Below are 13,942 nucleotides of genomic sequence, written 5' to 3' on the forward strand. Positions count from 1 at the left end.
ATCTTTCTAGGAGGAAACAAAACACATACATTTTTGTTTTGCTTTGTTTTTATTCCACCATTTATTTATTCTGTTTCTCCCTCGGATTTCCATTCCCGTGCTCGGGACACACATACACATTCTCTAAACAGGCACACATATATCTGTACGTACAGTAAGGCACAACCACTCACATCCAGATGGGACAGTCTGCTGAGAGAAGAAACAGGGGACAGCCAGTGATTGCAGCCTGCCCTGGAATACAAGCTATAGCAAGCAGATTAAAATGGATTCAAAAACAACAGTGCTCCACAGCATGGCTCAAAAGGGTGTGGAGGTCGTGTTTACCAACAAGCCCATGATATGCAGGAGGGCAAGCGCTGCTGGCTCTCAGCAAGTGTGGCCTCAGTGCTTTCACGTGGGAAAAACTCTTCCCGTGAGATTTTAGAGCTAGTGAACAGAAAGCGGATATCAGACACAAAGGTTTGGAACACTGCTTTGTTGCAGAGCCTGCCAGAGGACAGATGTGAGCTGTGTGGTGTGAAATGCTTGTGCCTCTACAGAGAGGCAGGGACAAGCCAAGCCTCTGACCCTGCTCAGCTTCACGTTTGCTAGAAGGAGCTTTGGGAGGGATGAAGACGAGCAGAATGTTCTGCCCTGGTCCCTGCAGCCGTGTCTATGCTGCTGGGTACCAGGTGGCTGGCAGCAGGTTTAAGCACTGAACCCTGACCATTCACAATGCCTAACATCCGGCTGATGCCTCAGCTTTTGACAAGTCTGGCTCACTGGAGCCCAGTGAGCCCAGACTTGTCCACATGTCCACGTCACACTGTGGACATTTTGTTCAGTGTAGCCAGCACAGCTTCAGGTACTGCTGTCAGGAAACTGGTCAAGTGAGGGTCTGACATCCACCTTCCCCCAAGTACTCTCCAGACTGAAATCATAGTGACTGCTAACCTGTGACTTTTAGTAGCCCAAGAGTAAATGCCAATCTAGTACAGTGCATAAGTACTTAGGAAGGACTGGCTGCCTGAGCTTTGCCAGTTCAGCCAGGCAATGCCACTGGAAACTCAGCCAGCTAAGACTACTTCTTTGACCTGCACAAAATTCATTGGCTGTTTCCGGGAAGCTGGGATGCTTTCTGTCATGAGTGGCTCTTGGTGGCCACTCATGACAGTAGAAGTTTCAAAAAAGATTGGATAAGGTCTGGAAGTGAGAAAGACTGGACAAGCAGACCTTCTAAATCTGGACAGGAGCCAAGAACCAGATAAGAGAACTTGCCCTGTTGACCTACTCAGCACATCTTTTCTTTGCCTACAGTCTGCTGGCTGTCACTTTCCACTGCACTTAAAGCACCCCAAAGCTGAAGCACACAAGACCTACCAGCCTACCACAGGTGGCTGTTTCACAGATCAGCCCCACTCCAAAGGGATTTTGTATTTTTATGATCCATGTTCTAGGAGTTTTCCCGTGTTCAGGGTTCACATTGTCTGCCATACAGCACATATGGAGAAAACATACTGTTTCCCATCGTTAAAACATTATTTACTGAAGTTTTAAAGCCCAAAGTACTTTAAAAGAAGCAACCAAAAAGGCACCATACGTGTATGTATGTACGTAACTGATGAACTTCATCTAAGACCAATGCAGGGGAGAAGAAAAAGACATTTTGGAGCAGGATGAAGAAGCAGAAGGACCATGAGTGGTGGTGGCTGCTGGCTCCAGGACAGCGGGTGTCAGGTCTCTCAGTCCCCAAATATCACCAAGGAACGCCAGCCAACACCTGAGTTTTGAACTCCGAAGAGATTGCAAACAGTGTCTTGTTCCAGCCGTCCCAAAATATGATGGTGCAAAGCAGAGAGGCAGCGAGTGGCCACTCAGCTCTGTGATGAGTCTGGACCTCAGGGGATTTCTGCATTCTGCTCTTCTCCTGCCACTGAAGGTTTTCCAGTAGCTTCCACATTGATTGGGTTAGATGGCTCCTATCCACATGTTAAGTCTCCTCTGCCCTGATTGGATATGTCCTTCTGAGAAGGGAAAATACGTAAGGAAATAATGAAAAATAATCATGGGTCTAAGCAAAGGCAGTGCTGGGAAGTCCTGGGGGTACTTCGGTGGTTTCTGTGCTAGGAGGCAAAGGTGAGCTGCAGCCTGAGCACCAGAATCCTTCCTTCAGCTGCTCCTTGCCAAACCAAGGAAGCATTTGAAGAGGAGGTGATTGAGGTGGGATGAGACACATCCTCAGGCATCTGTGGCTCTGTTATCAGTGGTTAGAGAACACACAAGAAGGTGCATGGAACAAGTCCTGCTTTAGCCAGCAGAAATCCTTTTATTTCAAGTAGCAAAGGCCCCTGCTTGCACACTTCCAGAGCTGGTCATGAAACTGGTGTGCCCCAGGTTTGCTGGCAAAGCTAACAAGCTGAACACATAGGGAATATATATGTACACATGTATACATACAACGTGTGCACACATATAAATATGTATATGTAAGAAATCATACTGATACAGTGTATACATGGTTACTGCTGGGGAAATGTGCTTTTTACTGCAAGTACTTTCAAACTGCTTTCAAAACAGCAATGCAGGAGGGTGCCTGGTAAGCAGAGCCTCTCCATTACACTGAATCCAGAACCAGCTTTGCTTCTTTTCCATCCTCTCTGTAACACCACCCAGGAGGGCTGGTCGTTTTGAGTACCCTGCCTCACAGCCTCTGCAGGCCTGAGATCTGAGGCTTTTGACATGGGGGGAGCAGCAAAATTGTTGTTGTGTTCTGTCACAGTTGCCATTTCTGTTAACAGCAAAACCCTCAGGTGTCTTAGGAGCCACCATCGTGCTGGCCCATCTTACCTGTGTGTCACAGCTACGCTGTGCCCTGGTCCTGCGTGGCTGACACTGAAGGCTCACTGGCAGTCTCTAACCCCACTGCGTCCTGCAGCGGTTCGGGTGCCAGTGCTGTTTCTTCAGTGTCTGATGTTCTCTGTGTGTCTGTGCTCTCACTGCTCTCCTTTGTTTCACCTTCAGCTTCCTCCTTCTCCTTGTCCCCCTTTCCTTGTTCACAGGCAGTGCTTTGCTGCTCTTCTCCCTGGGAACCCTCACACAACTCACTGTTTCCAGAGGGAGGCTGAGGAGAGTTCTCCTCTCCTGGGGCATCATGACACACTTCTTCCTTCTCTGTATTCCCTGTGTTATTCTTGCAAGGAGTAATTTCCTCTGCCTGCTTTTCCCTTTTTTCCGCATCTTCTGATCTACTGGATCCTCTCCTGGATGGGGGCTTCTCATCAGACTCTGCCTGATTCTTCTGCTCTTTGCTCCCTTTTTCTTCATCCTCTGATCTGCTGGATCCTCTCCTTGATGCTGGCTTCTCATCAGACCCTGCCTGTTTCTTCTGGTCTTTGCTCCCTGTTTCCGCCTCCTCTGTCTTGCCATTGGGCCCAAAGACCTCATCTTCCCTGGCACCATTTTCAGGAGAAGACAAGTTGACCACTAAATCTTCCCCGTCCCCATACTCGGACAGAGATCTTCGGAACCTCCGGGAGGGAGGCCTGCGCTTTATCGATCCTCGTGTCCGCACCTGGGAGGCAGGAAAGGCAGACATTGAAGCAGTCAAGAGAGCGGTACTGGAAAGCAGGAAAGCACAACAGAGGAAAATAGCATTGGATGTCCCAGCTTCTTCTACTCTGGGCAATTTGGTGGTTGAGGAAGGAGGCTGTACTCCAGCTGGTAATGGTGAATGCAGGTTACAGCTCCCCACTTAAGTGCCAAACACGCTGGTGACACCTGACAAGCTGCCATGTTCTGTGTGGCTCCCTAAACTGAGCCTCAGTCACCTCAGACATTCACTGGCATGTGGCACCACCTGCTCACAGCACTCCCTGGCACCAGCCACCCTGGTACTGCTGAGCTGAGGTGACTGGGTCCTGCCCCTTCAACCCCTCCTTCACCCACCAGGAAGGCTGCTGGAGGAGGCAGGCAGAGAGGAGACTCCACAGAGCTGCACCAAAAGGCTTTTTGGATCCCGGTGCATAGATCTCTCTTGACCACAAATGCATACTCTTACAGCAGGACTGAGGGCTCAGCCTCCTCTTCCTCTTCATCCCCAAGCAATAAACAAGCCTTATAGAATGGAGAAATCCTAGCACACATCTCCTACCTTGTTGTAGAACTGCAGCTGAGTGCCTTCTGGGGGCTGATCAAAGCTGACTGGCGTCTCACTGGGCTGGGACTGAGTCCCTGGGCTGGTGGGCGTTGAGGGAGGCGTGCTGAACGGAGAAACCAGGACTTTCAACCCAGGGCTTTTGGGAGACACTCCCGGCAGCAGAGCAGCCGGAGCAAAAGCCAGATTGGCCTGCAAAGAAAAACCCCCATTAGGGGCGTGCATGACAGCAGCGTGTGCTACACATGATAACCACACAGGGGAACCCCTGCCCTGCCACATCTCTCAGCTGTCACAGACCTTCTGGTTGCGGGTTTCTCCTGGTGACATGGTCAACAAACAAGTCTGGGCACAGCAGTTATGACTGGACATTTGTCCTTCCCTGGCAGCTGGAACTAAGAACATATTCTTTTGTCATCCTGAGGCCTTTTGGGATTTTCCAGTGACCCAGCCAAGCCACCACACTCTGCAGTGGCTGAGCTGGCAGAAAATCTGAACAAGCAGCCAGCAATCACTTCAAGATTTAAACCCTCCTGTAGGCAAATGTCCTTGGGTGCATCAGGAGGGACAGTGCTATGAATAGGCTCAGGTTGTGTCAGGGTGGCCAGGAGGCTCTGGAGTGACACGTGCTGCCGGGACAGGCAGCGGGCAGCGGCAGGGCACTCTGTCTTCAGGCTGTGGAGCGCTGAACCACCCTCAGCAGCGCAGATCAGGCACCGCAGAAACATAAAAAGGGCAGGAAGCGCTGGGTGTGTTTGTGTGTAACTGTGGGAATCCAGAGGAGGGAAGTGCAGTGCAGAGCTTCCAGGCACACATGTGGGACAGCCAGAGCCCGGAACACACGCCCCACTGCCAGGACTGTCACCGCCTCTGCTCAATGCCAGCTCCCCGATGGAGTGCAGGGGACTCAGTGCAAGTGACACTGCTGCCAGGAAAGAGTTGGGGGAAGTCTCAGCCACGGTTTCCCTCACTTTCTCTCAAGAGCTGCACTTCAACTGAGGCTCCTGCCCCTGCTCCCTGCTCGAGCAGTGCTGCTGCCATGCCCATGCCCAGCCATGTAAAACGATCCTGATCCATGCACTGACATGCTCAGGGACACGCCGGGGGATCACTGGACTGCTTCTGATGCTTGTTACCATTACCAGACCTGCTCTGCCTTCATCTTTGTGCATGGTGGGACTGGGTCCTCACCAGTGAGGCCACTGCCCCATTTACCTGGCTGTCACCCCTGGCTCCTGCATCCCGTTCCCCTGTGGCTGCTCTGCACGGGAAGTAGCTGTGACCCATGCCAATCAGTTTTAATTTGATGGGGAAGCCATGTGGGTTCTGCCAGGACCTACCTGCAGCTTTTCAATCATGGGTGAGCTTTTCACCTTGACCTTGGGAATGGGGCAAGCATTTGGCGACCGCTTCTGCAAAACAACATGCACGAAAACGTCACAGTAAAGTAGGTGAGAAACAGGAAATATAATAAAGGCAGAAAACTTGGAAGAGATAAGCAGAAACTGCTGGTAGGGAAGCAAATGAAGCCTCATGTAGTGTTTTCACACAAAAGTTTCTTTTTCTTCATTCCTGACCCCGTTCTCCTTTCATCCTACAGCCAGATACATTCCTCTGGGGGAGAAGGGCTGCTGTCTGAAGTGTCTGAGTTAGGTGATGTGTGATGGCTCTGCTCCTACACTGCCTTCACTAAGGTATCTAGCCTGTGGCACAGTTTCCCCTGGTATCATTTCAGGATCAGGCAGATTAAAATTCTATCTCTTAAAGCCATAATGTCAGCAAACATTGTGAACTTTCTGTGACAGGAAAGACTTTCTGCCACCACTTGAGTAACCAAGGTAAAGGATATCCAATTAGTATAAGCAGGAAGGGGCTAAATGGCAGGAAAGGTAGAGCTGTGACAAGGCTGGAAGCAGTCTCAGAAAGAGACAGCATTGCTTTCAGAAGGGGCATATTGCTTTTTTCAGAAAAGGAAGGAATCTAGCATTTTAAAACTTAATACTCCTTTGGCATGGAGGCAGCAAGAGCCTGTAGCTCACAGATAAGAAGGACAAAGAACTACCTGCTTGTTAAGGGCAGGTGACAATGTGAAATTTGGTGGGTAGACCTCATACCCTGAAACACAGAAGGATGGAAGTGACCAAAGAAGTCCTGGCCTGAGTGTAAAATTTCCTAAGTAGCAGCCAGCTTACTGGGACCCGCGCATTCAAGGGTCCTAAAGAAGTATTCAGTGGGTATTGCCAACAAACCCTCTTCTTCACTTTGGATTAATCATTCCCCTTTTCTGAGGATGGAAAAATCTCATGAGCAGAACTATTACCCCATTATGAGCAACAAACAGCATGGGTGCTCCCTGCTCAAATCTAATAAATACCAGTGGTTCCTGAACAGTGGTAACTGGATGGATCCATCAGTGAGCCAAGGGTGAAAACAAAAGCAGCAGAAATGGGCTGTGCATCCATGCTGCAGGAGCAGGGAACAGCATGGAGCTGACTCTGAGTCAGTACATGTGGGAGGGCAGGGGCAGGTTTGATGCTGCAAGATTTATGTCTTTGGCTGCACAGCCTGACCTCTCTGCCACCTCCAAACTCATGTCTCAGGAGAGAACAGGCTGCAGAGAGGAAAGACCTTGTCCCCCTATTAAACTGATACTCACTTGCTCATCATTGTCACTTGTCTCAGTTTTGTGGGAATACAAGGGAAGGGAGCAGGGTGGTTTCCTCCGAGTTGGCTTGTGTGGTGGCACCTAAGAGAAGAAAACAACCAACTCAGCAGCAGGGAAATCAGGTTTCTTAAAAAGGAAGTGAAATTCAAGCACCAAAGGCCATGCTGTGTGAGTGACCTGCCCAGGAGGCAGGGCTCAGCCTGCCCAAATGAGTCATCCAAAGGCAGCACAAGGTGGTATTAGCACATGGGGGTGCTTGTAGCATCTGGAGCCCAGTCTTAGTATTGGAAGAGTAGCCTGTATCTTTTTCTTGATGCAACAGACACTCTTCTAAGCTGTGAAGCCTTCCCAGAAACTTCATCTGCAAAGCATCCTGCTAGAAACCCCTTCACACTGGAACAGGTTGTGACTGTTCTCTTTCCTGTTTTTACCAGGATTTCCTTTCAGTGAGTCCCAGCTGCCTACCTGGTTCATGATTTCCTATTCTGCATCTGATACATTTTAGGGAAAAAAAGGGAAATTCCGACTTTTTCAGAATTTCAGCCCCATTCGTTTCTCTTGAATGAAGAAAAGCAGCTCACAGGGACAAGGCCTCAGCTGTAACCTCAAATTTGACTAAGAAACAGATTCTCCAGGGGAGAAGGGACAAGGCAACTTAATGCCAGGGACATTGATTCCTTCTGAATGTCCTTGGACTCTCAGAACGACAAGAGAGCTCCCTAGGAAGAGATGCATAGCACGTAACTATTGCTCTGGTCTTGAAGCTCAACTGTCTCCATTTTCATGCCAGGTTTGCAGTCTCTTGCCAAGCTGTTAACATACTTTTCATGTGTAAAAAAAAAAACCAAACCAAAATAACTGGCTAATACTGTGGATCTTGGATAGTATCTAGAATAAAGTATCTGGATAATTTTGCTGCCTTCTCACAGGCTGGCATGTGAAAAGTTGGATTATGGCATCTTTACCCTCTGTAGAGTTGGTTGTCTTGGAGGACCTGTGCACTAGATGTCACTTAAATTCTGGAGGTGCTGCACCCAGCCACGGCACTGCTGCATTTCTAAGCAGCTAAGGGCAGCCCTGCCCTTATCCTCGTGCCATGCTAGGAAGTAAAAATGTGTCTTATGGAAACCTGACGGTTCTGCAACCATGAAATGCTGCGCTGTGCCACAGCAGATGTGTCAGAGGTTCCCTGGTTGACAGGATGCTCTCTGCTGGCATGGGCCAAGCAAGGGTTAAAGACCATCCACTGGGCCATTAATCTGAAACCAGCTTGAGAAAGCCGGTGGGGAAGTGACAGATGGCTTGGAGAGAAAAGACAGGAAACTTTGTCCTCCTCTGTCTCTGGAGAAAATGAGTTTCCCCGAACTGTGAGGCCCCTCCACGCTGCCCTGGCTTGGGAGCAGCAGAGGTCTGCAGATAACACAAGAGAGGTCTGGGAACTTTCTGCCTTCTGAAGGATGAGGGACTTAGTGCAATTGAATCCCATACCTTCAAAAGAGGAAATCATTGTAATGGGACGGATGGAGTGGTGTGCTGGCTACCAGAGAGAAAAAAACAGTGCTTGGGAAAAGATTGGCTATTCCCATCCTGGGAGTGCAAAACTCTGATAGATGATGGAATGCCAGCCCTGCAGGACAGAGGTCACCACTGCATCCAGCCAAAGACAGGAGGGGTGACAGGGAGGATACCCTTAGGCCAGCCTGGGATCTGAGTGGCAGAAGGGAGCAGCTCAGTTTCTAAAGGGCACACATTGCCTGAGAAGGGCCACCAGCAAACATTTATGCTTCTAAAAGAAAAAGGCATAATGATACAGGAGGCTCTCTGAAAATGTCAACCTCCTTTCATAAATAACCCTGGCTTTCCTTTCTTCCTAAGAGAGGTATTCTAGTGTTTGGCTTAGCTGGTGAAAGTCAGCGTGTGAGGGATTGCCTGGTGTAGTGGGATTTCATGAAAATAAAGCTTCAGCATGATAGAGATAGGCACAGAGTCTGAAACATCATTGGGAAGAGGCAGTGAAGGTGAGTAAAGAGGCAGCTTTGTCTCAGACTCACACAGAAGTAATTACCTGGAGGTGTAAGGAGGAGGAAACCCTCTTTTGTGAACGAGGTGCCGACGACCTGCCACTGGCTGCTACACTGCATAATCTTGCTGTTTGCTTTCTTTTTCCATCAACATTGGCTATTTCATTACTCATTGCTGCTGTCTGCCCACAAAAGCCAGCCCACATGCATGCACTGCTGTCTGCTGCTGCTGGGTAAATCTGTGCACCCTACCAAGCTTTGCAGTATCTCAGTTAGTGTCCGTCCCAAGACATGGCTCTACCAAAATACTCAACCACCAGTCGGCAATGCATGGAAGATACTGCCACAGCTTGCATGGCACAGAGAGATGAGTCCTCTGCACAGATTCAAAATCAAGGTGGATTCATGCTCAGATCATTGATGCTCCAGCAGGAAGAGACAAGTGATTAACTTCCCACTCAGTTTCCTGCTGGTGGCTGCAGAGCACCTTACCTCTTTTCCAGGGATATTGGCTGCTTGCTCTTTGAACTTCCCTGCTAGCTGAGCCACTGAGGGTGATGCCGACTTGTCCACCTCTGAGTTGGTCTCTGCTGGCCTGTTCTGACAAACCAGGAACAAGAAGTTATGAGTGAAGGCTGGGAAAAGCAAGCCTGTGCATGTGTTACAAAGTTTAAAAGTAAGAAGGGACTTGAACCAGAGTTCCTAACATCTGGCATCAATCACCCAGCCTGAGAGCAAGAGGTTTTGGAAGACAGGATTTAGCAGCATTTTCAAATATCCCAGAAAATCAGTAATTCACGCAGAGCCTTTCAGCTCCAGCCGAAGAGCCTACACTCAGTACTTTTCAATGGAAGCAAACCAGGTGTTTCAAGCCAAGTGTCTGTCCCTCTTACCCTTGCAGTGAGCAGATGGAGCAGGGCAGTAAGGTACATTCCCATACACCTCCTCAGCCCTCTCATACCCTTTTTACTGCCCTGGTCACCATCAGCCTTGCTTTTCTGCTGGTTCTGCTGTGAGAAGCCATTCCCAGTCCTCACAGCAAGCCAACATCTGCTTGGAGATGTGTCCCTTGCTGTTCTGCTTTTTTGGCAGTGAAATACTCAGGCGGGTGGGGGGGAAGGAGGAAATACCATGGCTGAGAGAAGCTTCCCCTCCCCTGGGTCGACAGCAGGCTGAGAAGCAGAAGGCTTGTGCTGGAGTCTGGATGAGGCAGCTCTTCCCACATCACACTGCCCTGGTGTCATCCCACATTTACCTTGTTTTCTTTGCTATGTGTCTATTGAGCAATTTGAGTAGAAAGCCTTGAAATCACAGCTGATGAAAGGAAACCTTTGTTCTTCATCTCTGGTATCTGATGCCAGGGAAACCAAACCAGGGGAACTGAGAATAACTAACCAACAATTGTTCTTCCAACCAGAAATAACAATCCTGGTTTTGTTAGAGGTGGAAACCTCAGAACAGGAAACCAGGTTACGAACCATCAGTAAGGAAGCTCACACCTCTGCTCCCTGTACCACCACCACGAGCCCATGACCAGCACCAAACTTCTCACCCCACTGCCTCAATGCCCTTCTGCTTCTCTGTCAGGAAGTTTCCCCAAAGGCTGTTGCTAGAGGAATACATTTCTGTTTCTGCAAAGCCTCCAGCAGAGCCTTTCCCTCTCCCTTGACACTGTTCTGCCTGGGGAGGGACCTGCTGTCTTGTGAACACAACCACTCCTTCAGCATCACTGGAGGTGAAAGGCCCTCAAAACACCAGTCTGGCCCATGCATGGACCACTTCCTTTGGGCAACCATGCTACAGGGGCTGAAGAAAGAGCTGTGGAAACTTGAAATCATATTAAGGAAGGGATTTCTTTAGACTCACAGTTTCTAGTCTAGAAGCAAATCAAGGACGCTGCATTAAGGATCATCTCATCACCCACAGCTTGCAGCAGTCTCTAGTATGAAATGCCTGGTAGAGAGCAGTGCGGATAAGGCCAGTTTGCATAGTGGGAAAGGGCCTTTCCCTTTCTCAGAGACCTGTAAATAAATGCTCCCAGTAAACGTAATCGTCTTTTTCCAGACCCACAAGCTCCTGTAGGTGTCTGCCATTCCCTGTTAAACTAACCATACACTTTGGAATAGCTTTCCTGTACCCAAGGAAGTCATATCAAGCTGTCTCATCCCAATGACCTTCACGCACCTTCCCCTCAGCTTTTCACCTTTCATTGGAGTGAAAGGCAGGGAAAGTGGCAGATAATGGAATGGAAGAAGGAGTGAGTAAGCAGATCAGCAGGGCAACCCGCTGCACATGAAAAATGATGGCTGGACTAAGTGGGGAGGGAGGCCAGTTCTGCGATGCAGGCTGTGTCTCCCTGCTGTGAAGGGAGGGCAGGCTGGAAAGAGGAAGGAGCAAAGAATGAACCTCGAGAAGGAAGGATGGACTGGGAGGCTCATCATACCAGCTCCCAGGATACCTGGGCATGGCAGAATGGACACCTGAAGTAAGGATTCAGTTGAAACTAAGGAGCTGCAAGTGCTCAGTGTCTGTGGCAGAAGGGCTGCCTCCCTCGTAGCCCATTTTTTTCCAAGAGCTTCTTTCACAGCCCCTTGCCTTTACCCAGAAAAGACACTGAACTTCCTCTTGGCCTCCCTGACCTCTTGTTTTTCGGGGTGAATTTTTCCTTTCTTTCTTTTTCTTTTAATTTCAGTCTGAAAACACAGCTCCCTTTCTTTGATCCGAGCTGGGAGGCCAGCACGGTTCCATGGGTGTCCTGTGCTGGCGGCTCCTGCGGGTGCGGGGCGCGGGGCCGGGGCTCAGGAAGCACTGAACATGCCATTCTAAGATTAGCACCAGTAGCCCACGGGGCTGTGTCCTCCAGAAGCTGCCAGCTGCAGACTCTCCGATTACGGAAAATAAAGAACAGGAAAGGATCCTTTCTCAGATCCCTTCTGGAAGTTACACTGCTGGGCTGTATCCAGCTTTTTTTACAGCTTTTTTTTCTCCCCAGGTGATGTGCCAGGCTCTGTGTCTTCTGGTCAAGGGAAAGCGCTGTATTTGGGTGCAAAAAGTTCCCTTCCTTGCACTTCGAGGAGAACACCATTCCTGTGACTTCCAGGAGCTGGGCTGGCAGTCCCCCTCTCCTCCTTCCCACCACTGTGAGGAAGGTGGGAAGCCTCATTTTATCACTTTCAACCCAGAGAGTGCACCAGCCCTCAGTCTCTTCCACACCAAAGACTAAGACATCTGCTTCTCTCACCCCAGAGCTCAGTGCTGGCTCTCTCCTGCCCCACAAGACTAATGCAACCTCTCCCATTCCTGGTCACGTTTCCCACCCGGGTGACACAACCTACCACCACTTTTCTAAATGGTGATGAGAAGTAGCTCTGCTCATTTTCTATTTGTTTTCTGTTTTGTTTTGTTGTTACCTTGTTTTGGGTTTTGTTTGTTTTTTTGTTTTTGTGGGTTTTGGTTTTTTGTGTGGTTTTTTCTTTTGCAATAACACTGAAATTACTCAGACATGATTTCTGCACTTCTTGCAGCCAACTGCTGATTCTTTTCCTTTTCAGAAGAGAAGCATGGGCAGTCTGCATGGGCTAAAACCACTGAGCTAAGGTTAAAGGCTTAATCCATCAGTAATTTAGTGACTGCTACTCTGAGGTCTTTTACTGTTCCATAAAAATAAGTGTCTAAGCATTGTATATTCTGAAAAATGTCAGAGCTTTAAACAGGAACTGAATTATATCATCAATGTAAGCATGGCATTCTGTGCAAAAAAAGGAAGTGCAACTACCAAGTTCTCTGTAAGGTGTATGTTTCACTTTTCTCTTCCAAATAAGTTTATAAAATTGAGTAAATTTGAAAACACCATGTTTTCAACACCATGTTTCTTCGTCTGCTTTTAAAACTGAGCCTAGTCCCTGTTAGCAGCACTGGGGAAGAAAGTTCTGCCTTCAGTTGTGTTTGAGGTACAAATGTGCCAATTTGAGCCCCCCAAACCTCTCCTTCCTCATGCCTCGGAGTCCTTGCCTCTGTTGTGAGAGCAAAACTGCCCACCAACCCCTGACCCTGCAGATTGTGTGAAGGGAGGCCACTGCTTTTGGCACAGATCTTGCTCCTCTCACAGGCTGCCTGGATCCACTGGATCCCGACAGAAGTGACCTGCTCCAATAGGTCCCCACAGAAATGTCCCATTGTGTACGTGGTCTGACTGCTGAAGAGAGGAAAGTTCTACTGGCTGTCATACAGTGGAGTGTTTTGGCTAAATACCAGCTGAACAACAGCAGAGATCTGTTCCTTCCCTCCTCTACGAATCTTCTAACACGCTTGCTCTTTGCAGGCAGGACATTTTGGCCAGATGGATCACCTTTTATCTGAGAAGCAACACCTCCACAGCACCTTGCAAGGCTGGAGTACTCAGCAGCTACAAAATCAGTGATGGTTACACAATTTTGGTACTCGTCCCGTGCAACTGTCACCCCTATTCTCGTGCAGCTGCATCTAGACACGGTTTTGAAGCCAGTCCCCAACCTCCACATCCCTCCTTTGTTTCAAAAGACCTTCACAGGAATGATTCCCTGCAGCCTGTTCCAACACCAGCCCATCATGCCAGATCCTGTGCTCACACAAGTGCTGCTAAGCTCCCCTGTGACTCTCATAGGGGTCTTTTCATTGCTGCACACACAATCTACCTCAGCAACAGCAAAGATGCAAAAATAATGACAAAAATAATGTCTCAGAGGCAGTTACAATAAGGCATCCAAGGCTCGGGGATAGTGTCTTGATTACAGATCCAGAAAGGGTGATATTCAGCACCATGAGAAGGTAGTTGTCAGTATGCTAGAGAAAAACAAGGGAGTGTCAGTGCTTTTGGGGCACAGTTTCGCAAGGCCTTGGTTTCAGCAGAACGACAGCTTGTGTTTCCAACCACTCATTCTGCCCTGACCTTTCCTCTCCCCCTTCCCCCCTCCCCTGCACCCATGTGAGTTTGTGGGGCTGTGCTGTAAACTGGATCACTGAAATGATCTGGGCTAAAAATACATCCCTTAACTCTTTACACGGTTATTTTTAACCCAGGTCATTTCAGCAATGGAGTTCACAGCACAGCCCAACACGCGCTTGCCCTGCTGCAGTGGAAAG

General features: G+C 49.0%; 1 protein-coding gene across 5 annotated transcripts in view; it reads right to left on the reverse strand.

Moving 5' to 3' along the window:
• Positions 1-36: 36 nt before the first annotated feature.
• The window catches only part of RCSD1 (RCSD domain containing 1), a 38,767-nt gene continuing 24,861 nt past the window's right edge, over positions 37-13,942 (reverse strand). For 4 of the 5 annotated variants that reach the window (XM_010399463.4, XM_019285955.3, XM_010399465.4 and 1 more), the window contains 6 exons: positions 9,314-9,421; positions 6,792-6,881; positions 5,476-5,547; positions 4,133-4,327; positions 2,830-3,553; positions 37-2,006 (listed from right to left, as the gene is read on the reverse strand). In XM_010399463.4, the coding sequence (XP_010397765.3) occupies positions 2,843-3,553; positions 4,133-4,327; positions 5,476-5,547; positions 6,792-6,881; positions 9,314-9,421 (1,176 nt within the window). In that variant the 3' untranslated portion in view covers positions 37-2,006; positions 2,830-2,842. The remainder of the gene's footprint in view (positions 2,007-2,829; positions 3,554-4,132; positions 4,328-5,475; positions 5,548-6,791; positions 6,882-9,313; positions 9,422-13,942) is intronic. The other variant, XM_019285956.3, reaches the window with a different exon arrangement.

This window comes from Corvus cornix, chromosome 1 (assembly GCF_000738735.6).
Source record: "Corvus cornix cornix isolate S_Up_H32 chromosome 1, ASM73873v5, whole genome shotgun sequence".
NCBI classification, from domain to species: domain Eukaryota; kingdom Metazoa; phylum Chordata; class Aves; order Passeriformes; family Corvidae; genus Corvus; species Corvus cornix.